At 40.9% G+C, this 21,528-nt stretch overlaps 1 protein-coding gene across 8 annotated transcripts in view; it reads left to right on the top strand.

Moving 5' to 3' along the window:
• Positions 1 to 21,528, top strand: part of diaph2 (diaphanous-related formin 2) — a 516,939-nt gene that overhangs the window by 37,549 nt on the left and 457,862 nt on the right. For 6 of the 8 annotated variants that reach the window (XM_078169450.1, XM_078169448.1, XM_078169452.1 and 3 more), the window contains one exon: positions 4,363 to 4,383. The exons of the other annotated variants lie outside the window; for them this stretch is intronic. In XM_078169450.1, coding sequence (XP_078025576.1) covers positions 4,363 to 4,383 — 21 coding nt within the window. The remainder of the gene's footprint in view (positions 1 to 4,362; positions 4,384 to 21,528) is intronic. 8 annotated transcript variants of the gene reach the window in all.

Here is a 21,528-nt window from a genome sequence, read left to right as displayed (position 1 = left end):
TAAGAATCTCACCACTGAAATTTCCCTCTCAAGGTTAGGCATTATCTGGGGCTAATGGTGCTTGTGGTTGCTGATGAGCATGCAGTGTGGACTAAATGAGAATATGTTGCATTGGAAATGTAAATGGTGACGAATGTAGGAGTGGTGCATTTTGGGCATGTTGGGGTATCTTGTTTTGCTGTGGTGCCTTCACTGTTAATGTGACTCAATCTTTCTCGACCATGCATTGTAAGATTGCAGTTTTGGGGCTTTGGAATGGTTACGTGTACATTCATCTCAGTTTCCTGTTTTTTTCCCCTAAATGGCATTGTAAGGTCCTAATAGAACATTTGACAAGACAGTGGTGTTTGATAATACTTCTACAGGATGATCCTGTAAACTTCTATTTCATTGCAGCTTCAGAAATATAAGTGTTACATTCGTGAATGTCACCAGCTCCCTCATGCCTACCTAATACTGAAATTTGTATATATAGATTTGGACAGGCCTCTTTTTTTCATAACATAGTATGCATGCATAAGAGGCTTTGGAGCTGGACGTTAAAATCGCCAAATTTTAATATCTGCCAATATTTTGTGGCCTTTTTCTCAATCCAGGGTTCCTACGCAAGTATGGAAAGTATGGAAAAGTATGGAAATAAATTTGATCAATTTCCAGGTATTAAAAAGTATGGAAAATGAAAAATAAAGGATGGAAAAATATTTATGTTTCCAGACTCTTACCACTGTTCTAAAATACTGTTTTCTAAAATAGAAAATTAGGTATTTCCAAAAATAATTTAATCAATCCGGATCGTGTTTTATGCCAGGCCAGGCACATTTTGTGTGAGAGCAAACGTCTCAGAAAACATACCGCCCCTTATACCTGATTGAGAAGTGGTATGACCAGTCCGCTACATGCTGCACTATGTAGAGGAGAGGAGAGAGCTCTGTCTTACCTCTTCATAAACTAAAGTCATATTATTTTGCGCGACAGACGCTTCATATAATAACATAACAATATAGGCCTACTATTTATGGTGTTATGTCATCGTGTCATTTCTGTCTCTACATGGTCACGCGTTAACAATTCTCCTCTGCTCTCTGTATCGCGCGTGGCGGAGTTCCGCCACACACACAGGCGAGCACGCTAGAGCGGCTCGGGCCTGACCAAACCTGACCCCGAGCCCGGTGCAGTTTGTCAGCTGACAAAGTTATTGTTATGGACACTGTGTAAATAACCAGCAACAAATGCACAGACAAACACGCTGCTCGCACAGCAGCGCAGCACGGCACTCTTGGTGCTGAGCTTGTGTTGCGTTAAGGCGTTGTCACGTAAATAACAACTTCCAGCATTTAAATAGGTCATAACACAAAACAGCAGCATGTCATGTGACTTTTTACTTTTATTATATTCAATAAAATTTTATTTTCCTAAATCTTGAGACACCTCATATGTAAGCTAGACAGACATTTCACCTGCTCATTACTGTGCACAAATGTACTGTATGTACTTAGTCCTAAAGAGCCCTTCTGGTGCCAGTAGATACACAGAAACATCCCAGCAGGCTGTGCTTTGCAAGCATACAAAAAAGTTTCACGCATGTGAAAATTATTTTTCAAGCGTGTGCTTCACCTCCGCTGCTACAACTCCATCCTAGGGGAAACACTGCTGTGTGCATTTTGTGCAACAGGTGGATGTGGTAGTCTACTGGTAGAGTAGAGAGAGAGCTAAGTAGCGTTGAAGTAGAGTAGAGCAGGGCAGAGAGATGGAAGCAAAATATATTAAACCCAGTGTTAATACAGCAGAACTGGAGAGAGGGGTGAAAAATATATAGAGGTGGGCATGGCTCAAGTAGGGCGCAAAATTATAGACGGAGAACGATTGACAAAGATTGCCAACCTTTTTGCCTCAGCCCAAACATTGAACTTACCTGAGTTTTTATTTGCATGCCATTATGGTACTTGGCTACAATCGCCTATTAAGAATAATTAAATATGATGTGAAATATGATACACTGATATATTTACTCAGATGTCGCATATTCTCTTAAAAAAAAAAAAAAAAAAAAAATGCAGAGAAGTCTGGAAATTAGGGAATGAAAAAGTATGGAATTTTGAAATTCCAAATGTGTAGGAACCCTGTCAATCAAGCAGGGGCTTTGGTGCCCCGACAAAAGCACTCTATTTTTTCCTGCAAAAAAAGAGAACAACATTTAGTCTCTTGAATAGTTTTTTGTATGTATATTCATCATTCGTGCATGTGAAAGTACCACAGAAGGCTATTTCTATAAAGCTATCTGGCTTCAAATGATTAGCAATATGAGAAAAGGCTTACTGTTACTTTGTTTATTCTTGTTGAATATTTCTTTCAAAGGAAAGTCAAAGCTTTTTTCTCCTCACTGTCTTTTTTTAGTTAGAATTGTACATTGACCCTGTTCATTTGAATATGAACTGTGTTTCAATGGAATACAGCTCTGCTTTTGTAGGAGTGTGTCTACGGACGTCCTTGACCATCAGCTTTGCATGAACAGTTGTCTTTCTCTCTCCCAACTCATTTCTTGTTCTTTCTTTTTTTTTTGCTATAAATGTGTACCAACATCATTAAAACTGCCACAATCCCTTTTACACTAATTGCTTATTTCTCTAAAATTGACTTTGCCCACTTTAAATGAATGTTTTTTTGTTAATGTCGAACGTTCTGTGTCTCAGATGAAGGAGGCACAGATGATGGCAGGGTCTTGCAAGGGGGATTGTCCAGTGTTACTATTATAGTTTTAGTCAAATACTGATGTGACCACCAATGTGCCACCTCCTTCTTTTATGGGGGGCTGACAATATGATCATATGACATTATTTAGGCCCTTTCTTATCATTTCGATGAATGTTCATGCAATCAGTTATTTTTTAATTTCCATCCATGAAAAAGGGTGATAATGGCCTTTAGTTTATTTAAACTGTAGGATCACAGATGCTTAATATCAGATCTCACTAGGTAGTAATACCTCAGTACTATTCAAATTGATTGTAAGTTGGGGTCTGAACTTGTGGTGTTACATTGTAGTGAAAATACAAACTTTTTGTTTACGAAACTGCGTGTCCCCCTCAAGCTCCTCCCTGACAATTTTCTGTGCACACTCAAGATAGTGTCTGTTATTTTTGGTCAAGCTGCTCTTAAACAAGTTTCAAAAATGTGTAGCCAATGTTGTAGGCATCAACATCCGTGGAGTTACCTCAGTATGACTCATTTCAAGGTGTCGGCTGCAGTATTCAGGTAAAAATATTTCCCAGTGTTTGACAGTGACATTCCGCATTCACTGGAGAGCAAAGGAAATGTGGATACACAGTACGATTAGAAAGTAGTATGTGCGTGATCAGGTGCTGGCACGCGTGAAACGGACTTTATGACTGTCATAAACTCTTGGTGAAGGGATGGAGAGGGGAAATCAAGCATCAAATGGCCAAGGACTTGGAGAGTTTGAGAGTGACAATAAAAGAAATGGAAAGGGAGATTAGAAGAGATGGAAGGAGGGGGAGTGAATGGGAGGGGGTGAAAACAGGAGAGAAAGAAAGAGGTTGAAAACAAGGAGCTCAGTGTGTCCTGTAACTTCCTGCAATCAAAATACATTTCCTCGGAAACATGTAGCAGAGAAAGAAGAGCTCAGCCACAGTATAGAATACGTTTACTCAGCTGAGAGACACCCCCCTACTGTGAAACAAGCCCCACAGTTGCAGTAATAAAAAAGACTCCTGCTACCTGCCACTATTGACAGATAACAAGGTTAAACTCTAAGAATGGTGCTGACTGCATGGGCTCAAGGTAGCTCTGCCACACAAAGTTGACACCTGAAGCCCAATGTTAATGGCAGCTGATTGATATCACCTCAGGGAGGGGAGACTCTGTGCAGCCTCTTTGTCCACAGCAGCCACCGTTACATTTAGGGGATGAATCTGTGAATCTGTACCAGTCAGTCAGTCACAGGGACAATCATATGTTACCTGGTTAATCATTTAATAAATCCCCCGTGTTAAAATCAACATGTTAACTCATCAACTCCACAGTTGTTGTTGCCATGTATTGTATGCCACATTGCTTGACAAATTCCTGTTTTCATTTATCCGTGTTTTCACATCCATCTCATTCATAATTTGAAAATTGCTTGAAAATTGCAGCTACCGAACAGACATTATCTTCAGTGTGTGTCCATATTTATAAAGATTCTCTTGTTGGCTTTAAAAAAATTTGTTGTATAGTGTGTTTGTGATGTCACACAAGTTGCGCTAATGCCTCAACGTGTAATGGAGAGAAATCTCTGGCCTACTAATGATTGTGCTGTTTGTGTCTTTTTGCACATTAACCTTCTCCGCTGATCGCTGCATGCAGATAACTGGGAGCAAAGTTGCGGTAAGTAGCCCATTATTTATTTGGCTTCTGAATCTTGTTCCTTCTGTGTATCTGTCTTTATTCACCCCCTAAACACACATACACACACACACACACACACACACACACACACACACACGTTTATCTTGTTTTGGAAAGATGTCGAGGAGCATGTTCCAAACTATGCAAGTGAGGTCATTTTTATGGCTTGGATTTTTATTTTCTGCCCGATATTGCTAATGGGCTGTAATTTGGAAAGGCTATAAATTGCCAACACAATTCCTGCATGTAAATGGTAGCACTTTCAAATGAGGGATTTCGAAATTATACAGCCTGAAAATGAAGTGGGAGGCCTTTTGTTGGTTTTTGCTGGTCCTCCTTTGAAATAGATTACTGTGTAACACCTATTAGCATTTGAATATTGTGATACCAACAAAGAGCAATAGCTTTTACACAAATACTCATAATCTGCCATCAAATCTGTTCATCAGAGCATGTTGCACTTAAATGGTTTTAACTGTGTTCACTCTGTCTGCAAGACACAACTCACACTGAGAGTATATACTATATCACTTAATAAGGCTTTGAACACACACAAACTGTACACACACACACACACACACACACTGAACCTTGTGAACCATGGAGAAGAAATCAAGTACATCTTTTCTGCCTTGAATGAAATATTGGACTATATTAGCTTTGGAGAAGTCTTCATAGCTATATATTTGAATTTGCTGTCAACAACTTAAGGCAAATTAAGGCAAAAGAGTCTTGTTCTTGTTGTGGATGTCGTCTCATTTTACCCACTCCTACTGTACAAAAAGGCATTCATAATCTTAACAAATTCAATTTAAGCTATCAATGTATTAGTTATACTTTTTAATTTCTCCTTGCGGTAATATTCCAATTACCTTTTACTCTCTCAAGATCCCATAAAGTGGGACCCTGTTGCCTTTTCTAAAGAATGGGTTCTGGCTTTTTTTTAAGGTGCTAGAGAAAGAGATAGAGAAACACTCTGTTATTGGTTTAGCAAGTGTTGAATTGTCACTTTAAATGGTGTTTCACTGCCTTTTGAGAGCTTCGTAAGGATTAAGAGGACTGTAAAGCTTAACGTGAATGCAGGCAAGGCAAAGCAGCACACTGTGACCTGGCCTCTGCTCTGCCCATGCTCTCAGACAGACCTCACTCTTTGAGGCATTTTACAGAGACATTTTGTATCGATTGCATTCTCTCCTTCTTTGTCAAACTGTTCTTTTGTGCTTGGTTATTTCTGTAAGAAGAGTGGGTTTTGGGCCTGGCTGGTATGGACGTGGAAGGAGTAGCTCTCGATCAGGAGCAATGGCCACATTGTGCTCAGTAAATGGAATATGACAGAATTACCCCACCTCCTATCATGACTGCTCATCCGAGATGTGGAGGAGGCCTAATTTTAGAAGTTCTGCGAACCATGTCAAAAGATGCCAGAAACCCTGGTTATCAAGAAGTTTCTTCAAACTCGAGAGCATGCTGAAGCATTTGACCTGACCTTCATAGCCTCTGTGTCAATCCTACAACAGTAGCCTACAGATATGGCTAACATACTGAAAGCAATGAGCTGTCATTCTTAAAAGCCCCCCTGAAAGTGGAAAACAAGGGAGAGCGTTTAGCCTGGTTAGCCGATTTTGGGCTACAGTTAGCTCCCTGCTTTGCTGGCAGATTCCCATTTTCACGCTGTCAGCGTGTGTCGGTGGGATAGAGTGCTCTCAGATGTGCTGGAAGGACACTGTTGGTTTGGATTGTCTATAGGGAAAACGTAACTGTAATTCCTCTGTCTCAGGCATGAAATCTCTCTGGCACTTTCCCCTCTCCCAGTAGAGAATGAGGTGGGAATAGAGGACTGTGTGAATTGGCTCTAATCCAGTCTGACCAGCGTGAAAGTGTGCAACACTGCTAAGTCTCATATGCTCTCTTCACCTCCTTAAGCAAGATTGAGGGAAATATGAGCAGCACACATACCTGGGTAACAGCATGCCTGCAGGTAGACTCGAACAGTCCAGATGGACCAGACACCTCTTCTTCTGCAGTGTGCTGCAGGAGCTTATTGACCACTACGACGGCTTTATAGCGTCAGTCTCTGTAAAGATTGGCCTGATTTACGTCACAAGTCAAGGACCACGTTGTAACAATTCATCAATGACTCCTGCAGTGTTACTGTGAAAGTAGACTTCCGTCTCTCTGCACTGCCATTGACAGGCTCTGCAGCTCAGATGGAATGCTGCTGAGACTATGAGACCGAGAGCAAGGAAAAGGGTGTGTTCTCTGTGTGTTGAAAAGCAGCAATCTCCAGACCACAGGGAGGTGATCAATATCTGTATGACTGGACAGATGACTGCTTATTTCCATGGTAACATGCTGGTCAGCTCTGAGATGTCAGGCGGTGATGGTTAGTGCAGTTGTGTAAACATGTATATCTCTGCGATAGTTGTCAGTATGTGGATTGACCGAAGAGCCAAACACACCTCAGACCTGAGAGAAAAGATCAAATGAGGATGTATTGGCTGATCTCTCTACTCAAGCTGATCGTCTTATAGATAAAGTGTTGTACTTTTCTGCAGCATTATTAAGTTGACTTGTTCTTAACATCAGCCTTTTTTCCTGGGTGTATGGCTGTGCGAATGTTCTCTCCCAATTTAAAACTGGCTTATGACAATACAGAGTTCAGGTGTGAAATGTGGCGGTTATCGTAAGAAAATCATCATTTATGAAATGACATCTTAAACTAGGATTTGTTTGTCATTGAATGACATGTTTGTCATTTCAAATTAAAAGATGTTTTTGTGTGTTTTACAAGCAAAGCATTGGACAGTCCTTGAACCTTGCAATGTTTTTCTCATTGTGGAGTTGAGATGAAGAATTTCATTTACCTGCAACGAATGTGAGGAATTTGTATCCCTCTTACTTTGTTTTTTTCTGTTTACTCTAGTATATATATATATATATATATATTCACAAGCAATTCTGCAGGCACCACTTATTTTTTAATTATTAATTCAGGCCTTGAAATTCCGTGTACATATGCACGGTAGAGCATGTAAAATTTGAGCCGTGCATGTGAATCTCAGCTCTACATACCTTGGTGCACAAAACAGCTGACAACTTACATTGACCGCAAGATTGATTAGGATGCTGCAGTTGACAGTTTTCATACGCTCTCAGCCATAGGCTTTGCACACAACACGTACATTTTCTCCCATAATGAAAAACACATTTATAAGTGATAATGTTGTGGAGCAAAAAGAGGACACCAACAGTGCACAGACAGACCAGACTAAGCAGCACAGCGCAACAGCTGCGCCATAAACACTGTGGTCAAGCCATCCGCAGCCGCCACATTGCAATAAAGATACCCAGTGGTGTCTTCTCACTCAGTTTGACCTGTTGTTGGCAGTGGGAGGATGGATAGCTCACCTTCCAGCCCTTCATTTGACTGCTGGGCGCTGATTTAGGGATGACTTAGGATGATCAATAAATGACATAACACAAAGCTGATGTTGTTTTAGTACCTTCTTTCTGACTCGCCAGTATTAGAGAAAATTATGATTAATACATTGTACTGAGTTGGTCTCGTGTAGTGCATGTAAATATATAAATACACACACACACACACGCACATGTACACACATATCTGTCGAAAACTAGGAAAAACTTACATTTGAGAAACTACTTTCATAATTATAATATATCACTGAAATATTGGCAATAACATGAATGACATTGGTATGCGTTTCTCTGGCTACCTGTGCTCTCGTTCTCTATTTGTAACTGCTGATGATTTACAGAATGCAGGATTACCAGTTAACGAGTAGTTATAGGTAAGGCCAGAGGATTGCAAAGCATCCAGATGGGAAACGAGGGAGACAGAAAGAGAGAGTTGCATGGATATGAGGACATGCAGACATCTGGCTCCTCTTTAACTCCAATCAAGTGCTCGTTCACTATGCCAGGAGTGCTTACGAAGGACCTTTAAAAAAAAAAAAAAAAAAAGAGAGAGAGAGAAAAAGAAATATGGTGAGCCTGAAAGGAAATCAAGGCGCCCTCTCTCCTTCATTCCCCTCTTTACCTTTTAAAACCACATGCCTCAAAAGACTGTTTTGTTTCAAGCAAGCTATTAAACTGGGTGCTGAGGGTTGAGCAGATTTGATGTGGCACATGTCCTTGGTGCTTTAAAAGAACGGCAATGAAAAATTAATCAATAGCGTGTGCCTCCCATGCCCTGAGCCAGTGTTCACCATAGATTCTATCTTAAATTAAGATCAAGGAAACATGCTCCCGAGGGGACTGTTTGAATAAGATGTTTCTTTGATTGGCTGAAAGCATATTTTAGAGTTCTACCAGTTCATCTGATGGACATAAAAAGTTGTCTGGGAGTGAGATGAGGAAAGATTTATTTATTTGATTTATTTGAATAGCGTATCCACAAATCTGTAGACAGGTGTTTTTTTAATAGATGTCAAATATTTGCTGCTTCATCTGTTCAGCTGCTTTTTTCTTCTTCAGTGATAGTCATAGGGAAATTCTATTTCCAGGTTCCTTCCTTTAGAGGGAGGTTTGAGTGTGGTCATGTGTAGAATAGCACTTATATGCTCTTGCTGCTAGAATACGTAATACCAAAAGTATGAGCATCTGCACATCAAAACATTGCTCTGAAGTACCACTAGTGGTCCAGAACTCTAGAGATTTAGAAACACAAGCTTTTGGTTGGACTAATACAAGTGTATGAGATGATGTAGATTCAATTTTAAGGTTTTGGAAAGCTTTTGGAGCTTTTGGAGGTTTGCCGATTTTTGCGTCAATCGATATAGTTCTTGCCAGAGTCTGCATTTCCCAAATCTCTGCAACAGAGGTGCAAAGTAAAGTGTTTTGAGTGTACTTGTTTTTTATGCCGTCTGTAAAAAAAGATGTGGCAATCAGATCATACGTATTCAAATTTTAAAGTAACATAAGCCAACTATCGAATTTCCACAAAGGTCAAACATCAGGACATAATCGCAAGTGTATTGGTTAAAGGTGAAATTATCTATTACCGCTTTAACTGATAACGGTTACTAGGTTACAGTGCTTGATCAAAAATCTTGTGACAGAATCATTCCCATACAAATGCAGTTTAATTCAGGGGTCTTTAATGGTTTTCGGGCCCAGACGGAGCAGGGACCCCCCCTTTACCAGCGTTTTATGAGTTGGACAATGAATCAGAGTCTCTTGCTCAAAAAGTTACCAAAGGATCCATTGTGAATTACAAGAATGTCCGTAAACTTGAAATAATAATACACCCAGTTGGATGATATGTTTCAATAGTATATAACTGTTAGCCAACTGCTTCACCTTGCTGTTGTAGATAGGTGTCACACAGTGATTAGCGTTAGTTTGCTCGCATGATTGCACAGTAATTCATGGGCAACAGTTAGCCTATCATTAATGTTGTTTACTGCAGTAACTCTGAGGACCCTCTAGGGGTGGTGGACCCCTGTTGAAGATCCAGGTTTTAAAAAACGTGCTTACAGTTATCAAGTTGTCTGCTTCCAGTGTTCATTTTGGGTCATTTCATACAGAGAGAGCAGAGAAGAAAAAAATAAAACTCAGGTAATTCTATTTTTAGTTATTTATTTTCCCTTACTTTACTCCCATGATACTTTGCCTCGCGGTAAGTCTGTAAATCTGCTTCTAGCGTGCAACTCGAGGCTGGTGCTGCATGCACATTGAAATCATGACTTGGAGAAGAAAGCAATTTTCTCTCAATGAAAAACGTTGCCTCCTCGAAGCTTTTGGCTGCTAGTTGTAGCTGCAAGTGATGGAGACAGAAAACCAATGCGCACAGGGAAAGCATGCACATTTGAGACAGTCAGTAAATTTCAGTAAATAGCAAAACAGTCAGTTTCATTGCTTAATATCTATGTAATGAATATACAATGTCAATTAGACAATAATCTAAGAAATAAAAAAAACATAATGGGTTATAATTACCTGCTTGTAGTGATCAGTTGACCAGCAAGCCCACTTTATGCTACCTCTGATCTTGTCCCGTGCAGCGTGTCGAAGCCATATGCTTATGATAGCCAGTTGTGTTTGTTGACACCCACAGCCAAGCCAGAGGCACTGCTGTGGTGGATAGGAAGTATACCCTCAAGTCACCTTAGCGACACCTGTAATTTAGTTACCTTGATGTAAAATCACTTTTTCTTAAGGTGTTTTTTTTAACCCCTTGTATGTTGTCAGATCATATTGTGAGGACCATCAGACAAATCACACCTGCCAAGAGCTGAGCCAGGATGATGACAAACAAAAATTTACAGTGTTTGTTTTCCCTCCAAACCGATTTTGATCCATCAACATTTTAAAATAGGATTATTACACCTCCCTCCAAATACTCTGTGAGGTCTTATTGGATTTTGGAAAGCAACAGCATTTGAATAAGGGTGCCTCATAATTGCAATAAGCGGCATTGTGCTGGAGAGCCTGTTTCTGTGTTGTACACACTACTGAGGAAATTTCATTTTAAAGGATAGATATACTAGTACACTTAATTACTTTGTTAGTAGTGTAATGTCTTGGATTACATTTGTCACGAAATGTTGAACTTTACAGCCTACATACAATTTATCAATTAATGTTGCTAGCTTGTGCTGAATGGCTTGTCTTTGGGCGTTCATGGTTGGATTGACCTTTGCAGGCTGTGGAAGAAGCAAAGGTTTAGCTGTGACAGAGGGTGGGCAGTGTGGGAAGGATTAAGTCAACACTAGCTCCCACTGGGGATGAGAAAAAGAGGTTACTTTTCCATCAGCATTGGGTCTTCTTTTTCTCTTTCTTTTCACTTTTTATCTTTTCACTCTTTTCCTTCTCTGCTACCTTTTATCCTCCCCTCCTTCTCCCCTCACATATCTCACATCTCACGTGCACTTTGGGTCTAGAAAAGTGCTTTACGAATAAAATGTAGTATTATTATCTCATCTCTATACAACACATGTCTTTTCAAAGGCAGAAACAATCATTCCTCTTCAATCAGAAGGGGAGAGCTGGATCTCGATATTTTGAAGGGAACATGAAAGGCTGAAGTGGTCACAGTATGTTGATACTGGATTGAACACTGGCTATGGCAGTGCTTTATAGTCCCTCTGTATTTGTGTTGGTGTGCTCACGTGCTTGTATGTCCATGCGTGCAGTAAGTAGTACTTTTTTCTTCATGCAGTTCCAATAGAGTTGGATATTACAGCTTGGATTTAGATATTGCGCAGCAGAGATGGAGTGTGATAGAGGACTTTAGAGAGGGGGAGGGAGGAAAAAATAGGATTCTTAGTTCTGTTGATTGGATATCTGTGAATTTTATGTACTGTATGCACATCCCCACACCAGTGATGGAGCTTGTGAATACTGGCTATGCTCTCAGTTGTACATCTCTCCCCCACAGCTCTGTCACACACTCAACGGCACTGTCGGCATGCTCAGCTCGGCAGGAGGCTCCTGCAGGGCCGCATTAGGCTCCATAAACTTTATAGCATATTTTTACAACCCGCCTCTCTGTATGCATCCACCATCACATCCCATCGCATCTGCTTTAACTGTTCACACAGCTGTGAAATTCTGTGTATCCCCATGTTTTATGGTTGCCTGCTCCTCCCGTCACTCCCGATTTCTTTATTTGCTCCTTTAGCTTTTTGATATCCTTCTCTACATCTGTGTATATTTAGTAAGTTATTTGCTTTGGTTGATGGAGTTGTCTGCTTTTTCTAGATGTTATCGTGGCGAATGCTTGCAGTGGGTGATGTGATAATGCACTTCTGTTCATAACCTTGCCAGGCTCTCTCCTCTTGTGCATTTCTAATCGTTTCAGATGCAGACTTCACACTGACAATATGTGGACTTGCATTCTAATGTCCACAACAGCATATGCATAGACCCTGCTGATTTGTAATATCGCTGCTTCACAACTGACACAATGCAAAGTCTGAGGACAAGAAGGACGCAGAACAGCTGCTGATAGGGACCTACGGTCAACATGAGTGAAAACCAAAGTTGTTGTAGCTGTCGGGTTAGGAGAGAGTCACATTGATGGCCTGTTTATAATCCCCCTTGCTCTTGCAGTAAACCCACCAGGCCCTGTGGGAGTGCCTTACTGCACAGCCAACTAGTCCACTCAGCACAACACTGACTAACAAGGTATAGTCTCTGCCTATCAGCTACAGTGTTTTCATAGTGCTGTCATACTTGGACGCACAAGAGTAAAGCCACATAATCGCCTCATCAACAGCCAGGTTTCCTCCGATTCCCCAGACAGCTCTCTGTTGTAATGATTGGTGACATGATCAAGGCCAGATCACTCGCTGTGTTATTGTCTGGCTTGCACTTTCTTTTCTAAGGGTGCTCAGGAGAGATGGGCCACAGTTTTAAAATGTCAGCCTTCAAGCCGTATCACTTTTTAGCTGTTTACCAGTAGCACACTGCTGGCTGGTTGGCCCCTCCTCCCTAGTGAATGAATAAAAGTGACTGAATGCATGAGTATAAATAAACGAGCCATGCGCTAGATATAAAGGCTCAGACTGTTATGACTCATGTTAAGCTTGGTTGGTAAAGCTTAAGTTAGCTGCGCCAGAGAATGAGGGTCAGTCCTGACTGAGTTGGCACTTTCTCTTCTTCATGCATGCTGGCTAGGATTGTCTTAAACTGCCAAACTGGTTGCAGCTTTTTGCAAATTAGATGGTCTCTCCTTTGTTTGCCCTGCCAAACTTTGTAGCTGTGTATTAAGGGCAAAGGATAGTATTGAGTAGGTCTTTAGGGATGTTTCACAACAGCGCTGATAGCATTGGATCTTAGTTTTGTTTGGCTTGCTAAGAGTGTATCATCCTCAATGCCATAGCCACAGTAGCTGGTCATGCATGGTTATGGTCTGCCTCTACTCAGACATATGCTGGAACAGCTGCAGTTCTCCAGCCAGTATTGTAGTACTCAAGGCTAGCACTTGGTGGCAGTGGGTGCCCATTGAATTGGCCAGTTGGTGCAGTGCATAGGGCTAGGAAAGCCACATTGTTGCTAAGGAATTGACCTAATGGGTTTCTCTCAGTCCACGTAAAACACTGCTGTGTGTGCCACTAATGCCATTTGTTAGACATCTGATCTTTAAAGGGGAAAATAAGTGTGAAATGGCTCAACAGCATTCAAATTGGTCCGTCTCCTCTGATCAATACTTTCACCCTATTACTGTTGACACAGAGGGGAAAAATAAGGATAAACAACAGTTTTATCATTAGTATCTTTTAGGGGTGGCATGATTTCAATTCCAGAATCAAAATGAGCTTTTAATTTCGATCATAAAAATCAAAAGCAGGATCTGCGATTCTCCCGGTGTTGTTCTTCTCTCTCCACTCGGCTTGCTGCGGTAGCCAGTGTTACCGGTGTTACATGGTGTGTGAGCATACACCAGACACATTACTTGACCACCGATCCCACTGTCGTTTTACTTTTTTAAAATAGAAATAAAACCCATTTAGTTCGTTTCACGTATCAGCGCCGCCATTGTCAAATATCAAAACACTAATTTCTAAAATACTAGGCATGTTATCAATACGTAGTTGGATGACGGACGCTACATTTATAAACTGAAGGTGTCCATGCAGCAGCAGCAGAGTTGCAACATAGAGCTCACTGCGGTCATGCCATCTTCACTTCTCTTCGAATTGTAGATGGCAGTGTGATTGCAGTGAGTTGTCGGGAACGTATGAGCAAGGCAACCATTATGGACCCACGCCACCAGGGTGACTGATTCAAATGTTGAGGAAACCAAGAGGATAATAGAGGAAGCATAAGGAAGACTTAGCATAAAGAATTAAACAAGCACTAGACAGAAATATAATGTCATTGACGATGATCTAAAATGTCCGGTGTAATCAGTAAAACCTGTGTTATCAGGAGTATTAAATCGGTGGAGAAATCTCTCACCATGGCAACCCTAATCACTTCTGTTAACTTGTGTGTGCACAAAGAAAAAAAGAAACACTTCACAGACGACACTGTCTAGCTTACCAGTAGCGTGTAGCTACACTTTTCCTGACACAGTGCCCAACGCTAGCGTCGAAGATGACAGAGAAGCAACAGATCTGAAAATTCCTCCTGTTTTTCCTGGTATCACCAGTGTGGCAACATTTTGATTTCTCCGTGAGTAAACCGCGAAGGCATCATTGACAGATCGCTGCTGTCTGTAGGCTATGCTAGTGAAGTGAAAGTGAAGGAAGGATCTCGGGCTTTTTGCACATGGGGATACTCAAGCTGATGCTATAAAGCACACTTCTGCCATCTAGTGGCTTTGTTTTTAGCTGTGTTATTGTTATTACATTTTGAATCAATTATTCAATTTTGAGTAGTTAGTTAAATCACATGTAATACCCATAGACTGTATAAAAATATGGATGTAGTCACCGTGACGTCACCCATTGGTTTCTTAGGAGCGGGTTTGAAGCTCAAAGTAGGCGGCTCTGGCCGTCACCATCTTGGCAGTGCCTGACTCCGCCCAACTCCCAGCCAATCAAAAATGGGCAAAGAGGCGGGCCAAATGAAGCCTGGTTGCTTAAACACGCCCACCTCACTCGAAGCTGCTAAATTAGCTATGGCTTACAACTTACACTACTTTGGCTAGCCCTGTGGTGTTGGCTGCTCCCGCTCATGCCCCTGATCATGCTCCCGCTTGGTGCCAGCTTCCTCACGGGAGCGGTTGTACCAGCTTGTAAACAAGTTTATTTCTGCTGTAAAGTTGAGCATTTTAACATGTGGGTCTATGGGGATTGACTCGCTTTTGGAGCCTGCCTCAAGTGGCCATTCAACGAACTGCAGTTTTTGGCACTTCCGCATTGGCTTCACTCGTCATCCCTGGAGGTTGCCGCTTGGTAATACCATGTATCAAGTGAAGAAAATTCTTAAAATGTTAATGACAGTAGTCAGGGCATTGAAACAACAATCTGTTGATCTGTATAAATCAAGACCTGATAGTCTAACAATGACATAGCCGTTGAGACTGGAAAAAATGTTTAATCAAACACTGAATAGAATCAAGGCTTTAAAACCGAAAGTCAAACCAAAATGTGAATTTGGATAATCGTGACACCCCTGTTAATGATACTGTGAACAGATGTCGTAGTGAGACTGCCCCTGACATGGTGGAAGACAACCAACCTTAATTACAACTTTTTTCCTTTTTAACGCCTCACTTGCTTGATCAGGGCCTTTAAAGAAGCACGTCTTACCTTACCTGCTATTGACAAGACCTGTTGTATTGACCTCTCTTGTATGCAGTCATACCTGAATTATTTATCAGACTGGCCCCACACTGATGAACAGATGAAGTCCCACACCAACAACACATCAGTTATGCTTACAGAACCACACCATTGATATCACTGTCTGTCCCTCTAGTTCCCTCTGTATAACCCTCTTATGTATTATGCTGGCAGACTGACACCAAATCACTGTCTCACTCTTTTTGTGTATTCTGTTGCAGCTGTTTCCCTCAGAGATATGAACATCAAATCTCTATCTCATCTCTGACCCCACCTCTCCATGGGAACCATATTTGCTTATTGACACCCTGAGCTCTTGACACGCCACGGGTTCTCGGCCACATGTGTTTTGCTGAAACATGGTCTCGGTTGGGTATGGCTTTTATTTATGGCCCAGGTTGTTTTCCAGCATAGACACTGATGACAGAAAGTGGCACATCTTTGCTCCCCCACACATGCTGTGCTCACTATGTCGACTCCTTCCACCTTGTCATTCGGCTCAGGTGCCCTCACTAACATACCACATAAATTTTTAATGCAGAGCCATATGGTGGTCTTGTTTTTCTTCAGGTATTGTGCCAAATAATATGAGTAAAATAAAGCAAAAAATATGATCACATATGTTACAAAGGATGTTGGCTCTATCTATTGGTGGTCAAAATGTATCAAGCACTTCTTTAGAATGGGGCCAATTACTAGATATTGGCCTGAGGTTGATTTGATGGCAGATGTATAGTGTTCCAAATGGTGATGTCCTTGGTGTCGGCTATAGACCCAGCGTGAGAGGTGATATCCAATCATGTTGAGATGGCTGACCTGTCTCTTTATGTCCTGAGTGGTCTTGAGAGATGATCTTTTTAATGCCGATCAGGTGAATGTCTCCTTCACACCTGAGATGCTGGCCTTGAATCAAACATAGTCTGCCACCAGATGTGATAAAAACACAGGACCTTACAATGCAGACCCCTGATGTGTATAATTACACAGTCATTTAATAAGACAAGCAGCAAATTCAGTGTCATGTGTGAGGTGTTTTTCTTCTTTCCTGTCAAGATTTCCCATGTTAGCTTTCAGTTGGCTGTCTCTGCTGCCGACGGGTGTTGTTTGCTAGATTGTTTGTGTGTCACCTCACATGTCTCTGTGTGAGGAGGAGGAATTTGCTACCACAAAAGAATGAAATTGAGAGGGAAAAAAGTTCCTTCCAAGCCCTGCAAGTAGAACAAAAGAACAGAAAAAAAAAATCTTGATGTTATTATGCCGGCAACATCTTCTGAGCTTCTGATATAAATGAACTAAGGGTTCTAAAATTGTCATTTGAATTATGCCTTTCATCTCCCCATGGTTTTTAGTGAAGCAGTTCAGCCTAAGTCTCTAGTGAATGTTTTTTCTTCCCCTGTTTGCATTTCTGAACAAGCGCCATAACTGTAATGAATTCTATTATTTTAAAACCAATTACTGTTAGTTGGGAGCTGTTCAGCGCCGTTGTCGTACTCTCTGAGGAATAGCACTGTTGCAGTGTCGACTGCACTCAAACCTGATGGTATTTCTTCCTATTTCCCTTACCACCCATGCTAATGTAGTTTTCTGGTGTTAACTATACTGTACCTCCTCCATACTCCGCATGAGTGTTATTATGAACCAGAATTTAAGCAGTCAGAGCAATGAAGAATTCTTTTTTTTTTTTGGTATGAATTTAGTTGAATAACATTTTGTGTAATTGGCTGAATATTTAAGAAGCCATTGCAGTCCTTGAATGAGAAGAAGTTCTAAGTAAGGCACCAGAAATATAAGGCATGCTGTTCTTCCTTGGCCTTGAGTTTTTAAGGGCAAACTGCAGGGGTAAAAGTAATGATGGAATGACTGATATTCATGCTGTCTTTGTTGTTTTTTTTTAATTGTATTTTTGTTTTTGTTTTTTTGTTTGTTTTTTTTTTTAAATTTGAATTGAACTTTGTAATATTTTAAATAAAAGGAAAAATCTTTTGGATTTTTTAAAATTTATTTATTTTTTTTTATTGGGAGTTGGGAGTAGGGCTGCAATGGTATGAAATTTTAACAGTACGATATCCGTCTCAGAAAACATCAGTTTCACAGTATATTTTGTTACATTATTATTATTATTATTATTATTATTATTATAATAACAGTGACCCTTAAAAGAATGAAAACAAAAGGGGTTTTATGGTTGAAAAGCATCAGTATAATTGAAAGAATTTTTTAATGGAAGTATGTGTAAAAAGTCACAATTTTAAAAAATAAATTAATCTAAGGTGAAATTCTCCATCTGGTTGCATTTCTTTAAAAAAGTGCACATAAGAAAGTGCAGTTGGTATGATCAATTTTTCATGGTATACTGTGAAACCGGTGTACTGCAGCAACCCTACTTATGTTCACCCCTTGATGATTGCCAATTATTGGACACTCTTCCAAAAAGCATGATGATAGAACAATAGAAGGGGAGATCTCAAGCTACCTTTTTATCTTATATCTTACAAATCTGTTTTCCATCAAAAGCATTAAGAGTAAATGATGAGACCAGAGAATAAAACTCACCGGACTACAAAATGTAATGCCAATACTTGCTATCACGTTAAAATTGTTCTGTAGAATATGATATGAGACATCTCAGAATTTGATTTTCTGCTTGACTTTTAACTCTGTGTAGATTGATTTCGATGCCATCCTAAAAACAAAACAAGAAAGGCGAACAAATTTAAAACAAGTTCCAACTCTGACACAGAAGAAAGACATTGTGTTGTGTATGGGCGCAGACCCACGCATGGGATACAGGGCCTGTGCTGATTGGAACTTCTGAGGGGTTTTTTATTCTCTCCCTTTTTCCTTATTATGTGTAATTAATGCTTCGTGGTCTAAGAATGGAGTGTCGTTTAAAATCACGTTAGACCACGCAGTGTTCTTTGTTCATAGTAATTATATTTATTCGTGATCACCAAAGACTTGTACAGACACTTTTACAGACACAATTACAAAGTTTCTCTTTGACGCCACTCTCCATTATTTTCCTTTCTAAGCATAGGACTAATTGGATCCTGCTTCCATGCTTAGCCAGTGTCTGAAGGTGGACCTTTTTATTCATTTTTTTTTTTTTGGTCTTCAAATTTTTGTCCTCTAATAGAGCCACTTACAGTCACTTGAATCACCGGTGTGCAACTTCAGGTTGTGGTGAACTCTGCAAAACTGCACGATTATTTTTACACTCAATCGCCTTAATAAGCATATACTACGTTCCCATATGCACACGCACACACACACACACACACACACACACACTGAAAGAGAGAAGGAAAGAGAAAAAGAGAGATTAGACACGTTCACTCATTAAAAACCAGCCACTCATTCTGCCCTAAAGATTGATTTATAGCTTATTTAATAAGCTAAAAGGTTACCTCAAAACAGATTTTCTCCATAATTGACCAATTTAGTGCCGCTCGATAAGCATTCATGTCAAGCTGAGATGTTGTGGTATTTCTGTCTCTCTCCCAACCCCCTTCTCTCTCATGCGTTGCCACTGATATTACAGTGCCATGATTAGTTATCAGAGGAGTTATGAAATATTCAACATGTTGTATTTTGGATGTTAACAGGGTGGGGTCCAAAACCTGGGCACAGTGGCTACAGCATTAGTTAGCATCACTGAATGTTCTCCTAATTAGCTCACTTTGCCCAGCAGCTGTCTGCTATTAGGGTCCTTTGTTCCAGATGTTATCTCATTAGAATGGCATTGATCATCCTAATGACTCTGGGAGAGATTATTGGTCCACATTAGTGTGACCCGCTTGCTGCCTCTTTCCCTGAGGTCAAACCACAAGCTTCACCCATCCATATGTTCAGTTGATGGTTTGAGCATGGCAGCCATTTCCGCAAGTCACGGTGACTTGTATGTAGGAAGCCGGCAAATTGGAAGTAGGAATGGCTTGGTGTAGTGTTGCGTGCTAGTTGTAAACAGGGTAATTTATGGACATTAAGCCCAGTCTTAGTGTTTGTCAGTGGGCTAATGCTTCATGTATCTCTCTGAGTTGGCCCGAGTGTCATTGCATAAATGGCTTTTCTTTAAAAAGAGTGGATTGGGCTACATGTGTATGTTTGCTTCACTTTAAGTTCCAGTTTGCGAGATTGAAGGCTGAGTTTGTCTACCAGTTACCTTGCCTGTGAAAGCAAGGTTTTCCGAAGCAAGGATATTTGGTTTTGTGTGCTTTTATATTCAAAGCGTCAAATAGAAATACAATTCAGTATTCAGAGTCACCGGTGATATTGAGTGGTCTCATTCATATTATTCTACACCCAAGGCTTTCATTTTGTGTGTGTGTGTGTGTGTGTGTGTGTGTGTGTGCTCTTGAGTTGTGTTTGTATACATGCGTGCATCTGTGCATGCATGAGTGGGTTTACTGGTTTGTCTTTTTGTGTGAATGCGGTGCTGTGATAGGAAGAGAGGGGGGCATTTGAGCCCTGATCTCACACTTTGGTCTTGGTCTGAGTAGCTTTGTGGACAGACAAGGCTTTGCCAGGGCATCACTGACAGCTAAGAAGCAAGCAGTTCCCTCCCCTGCCACAACAAGCACGGAGCACAGAAGTACACAGAAATCTGTGCGTCTCATCCCTTTGTGTCCCCCTTTCTGCTCGGCTCGAAAGCTGGCCATCTCAGAATTCTGTGAAGCCACTGAGGCATTTCACATTTGCGCTGAGAAAGAGAGTAAAGATGGTGTAAAGAGGAAGACAGTTGGGGGGAGATGGATGGAAAGAAAGGTGGAAGGTTGAGAAGAGGATGGGGATCCAGACTAGAAGGGAGAGAAAGAAAGGAGTATTCTGGCAAAGTGATGGGAAGAGAGTTCAAGACAGGGAGAAGCGAAATGTCTTATTACACCAGCCTGCCCCTCCCTCTCACTAGTCAGCAGTGTAGCTAATCCTGTCTTGACCAATTCCCTCAGACTACAGTGTAAACCTGCCATCTGCACCACAGTGTGCCTCTGTGGTCAGCTAGTTTTTGACATGACTCTTAGATCTCTTTTTTCTGCTGCATGAATACCTTTTGTATTAACTTGGTGCCTCTGTTTTATACTTTGGACTCAAATGTGTAGTAAAACAATAGTGCTTAATTGCATCCATCTCAGTGGTTCAGTCTTCAGGTTTTCAGGCTCCACGGCCTAATGAAAACGGAGAGGCATCAGTTTAATTATAATGTACTCGCCTCGCCTTATCGAGGAGAGATTGTTTTTATTTGGAGCCCTAATGAATTTCTCATCAGTTTGTTATTAACATTGTGCTATCTGGAGCTCAAGTGGGGAAGCAGCCAATTACATGGCTTTGTTCTCCCTGATGGACAAGTATTTGTGCCTCTGTTGAGGGAGAAATAATTTGTGAAAATGCTATGGGAAAAAACATAGCTACATCTCCCGCAATCTACTGCCAGACAATTTTCTGCTTCAGGTAAAGTGGAATGTGTATTTTCCATCTCTTGTAAGAGCTTTCTTCTTACGCCAGCTAGGTGTGATTTTCTTGTAAGAACTGGCTCATCAGTTGCACAGACTTTTTTAGGAAGACGATGGTTGACAGCTGCAATAATGGCTTAATCTATCGAAAGAGCATCAAAGCAACATTGCTGATGTTATGGATGGACTCTGCCTAGTCAGCTGTATGTAACATGGCATTTGCAAATTTAACCGTTCTGCTGCCCATTTCGGATTGAGCTATTAAAACACTGTGTGCATTGATTCAGTTTAGCCTCTGGTAGGTGTGAACAGAACGGGCGGAGTGCTGGGTGTTCATACAGTGGAATGAGGACATGTGATGATAATTTGACATTCTTACCCATGACCCTGGCTGTACATGGCGTGGCTTCCTTAACCTA

Source organism: Epinephelus lanceolatus, chromosome 7 (assembly GCF_041903045.1).
Source record: "Epinephelus lanceolatus isolate andai-2023 chromosome 7, ASM4190304v1, whole genome shotgun sequence".
Taxonomy (NCBI): domain Eukaryota; kingdom Metazoa; phylum Chordata; class Actinopteri; order Perciformes; family Serranidae; genus Epinephelus; species Epinephelus lanceolatus.
Note: the sequence above shows the minus strand (reverse complement) of the source record. Positions and strands in the feature narration are given on the sequence as shown.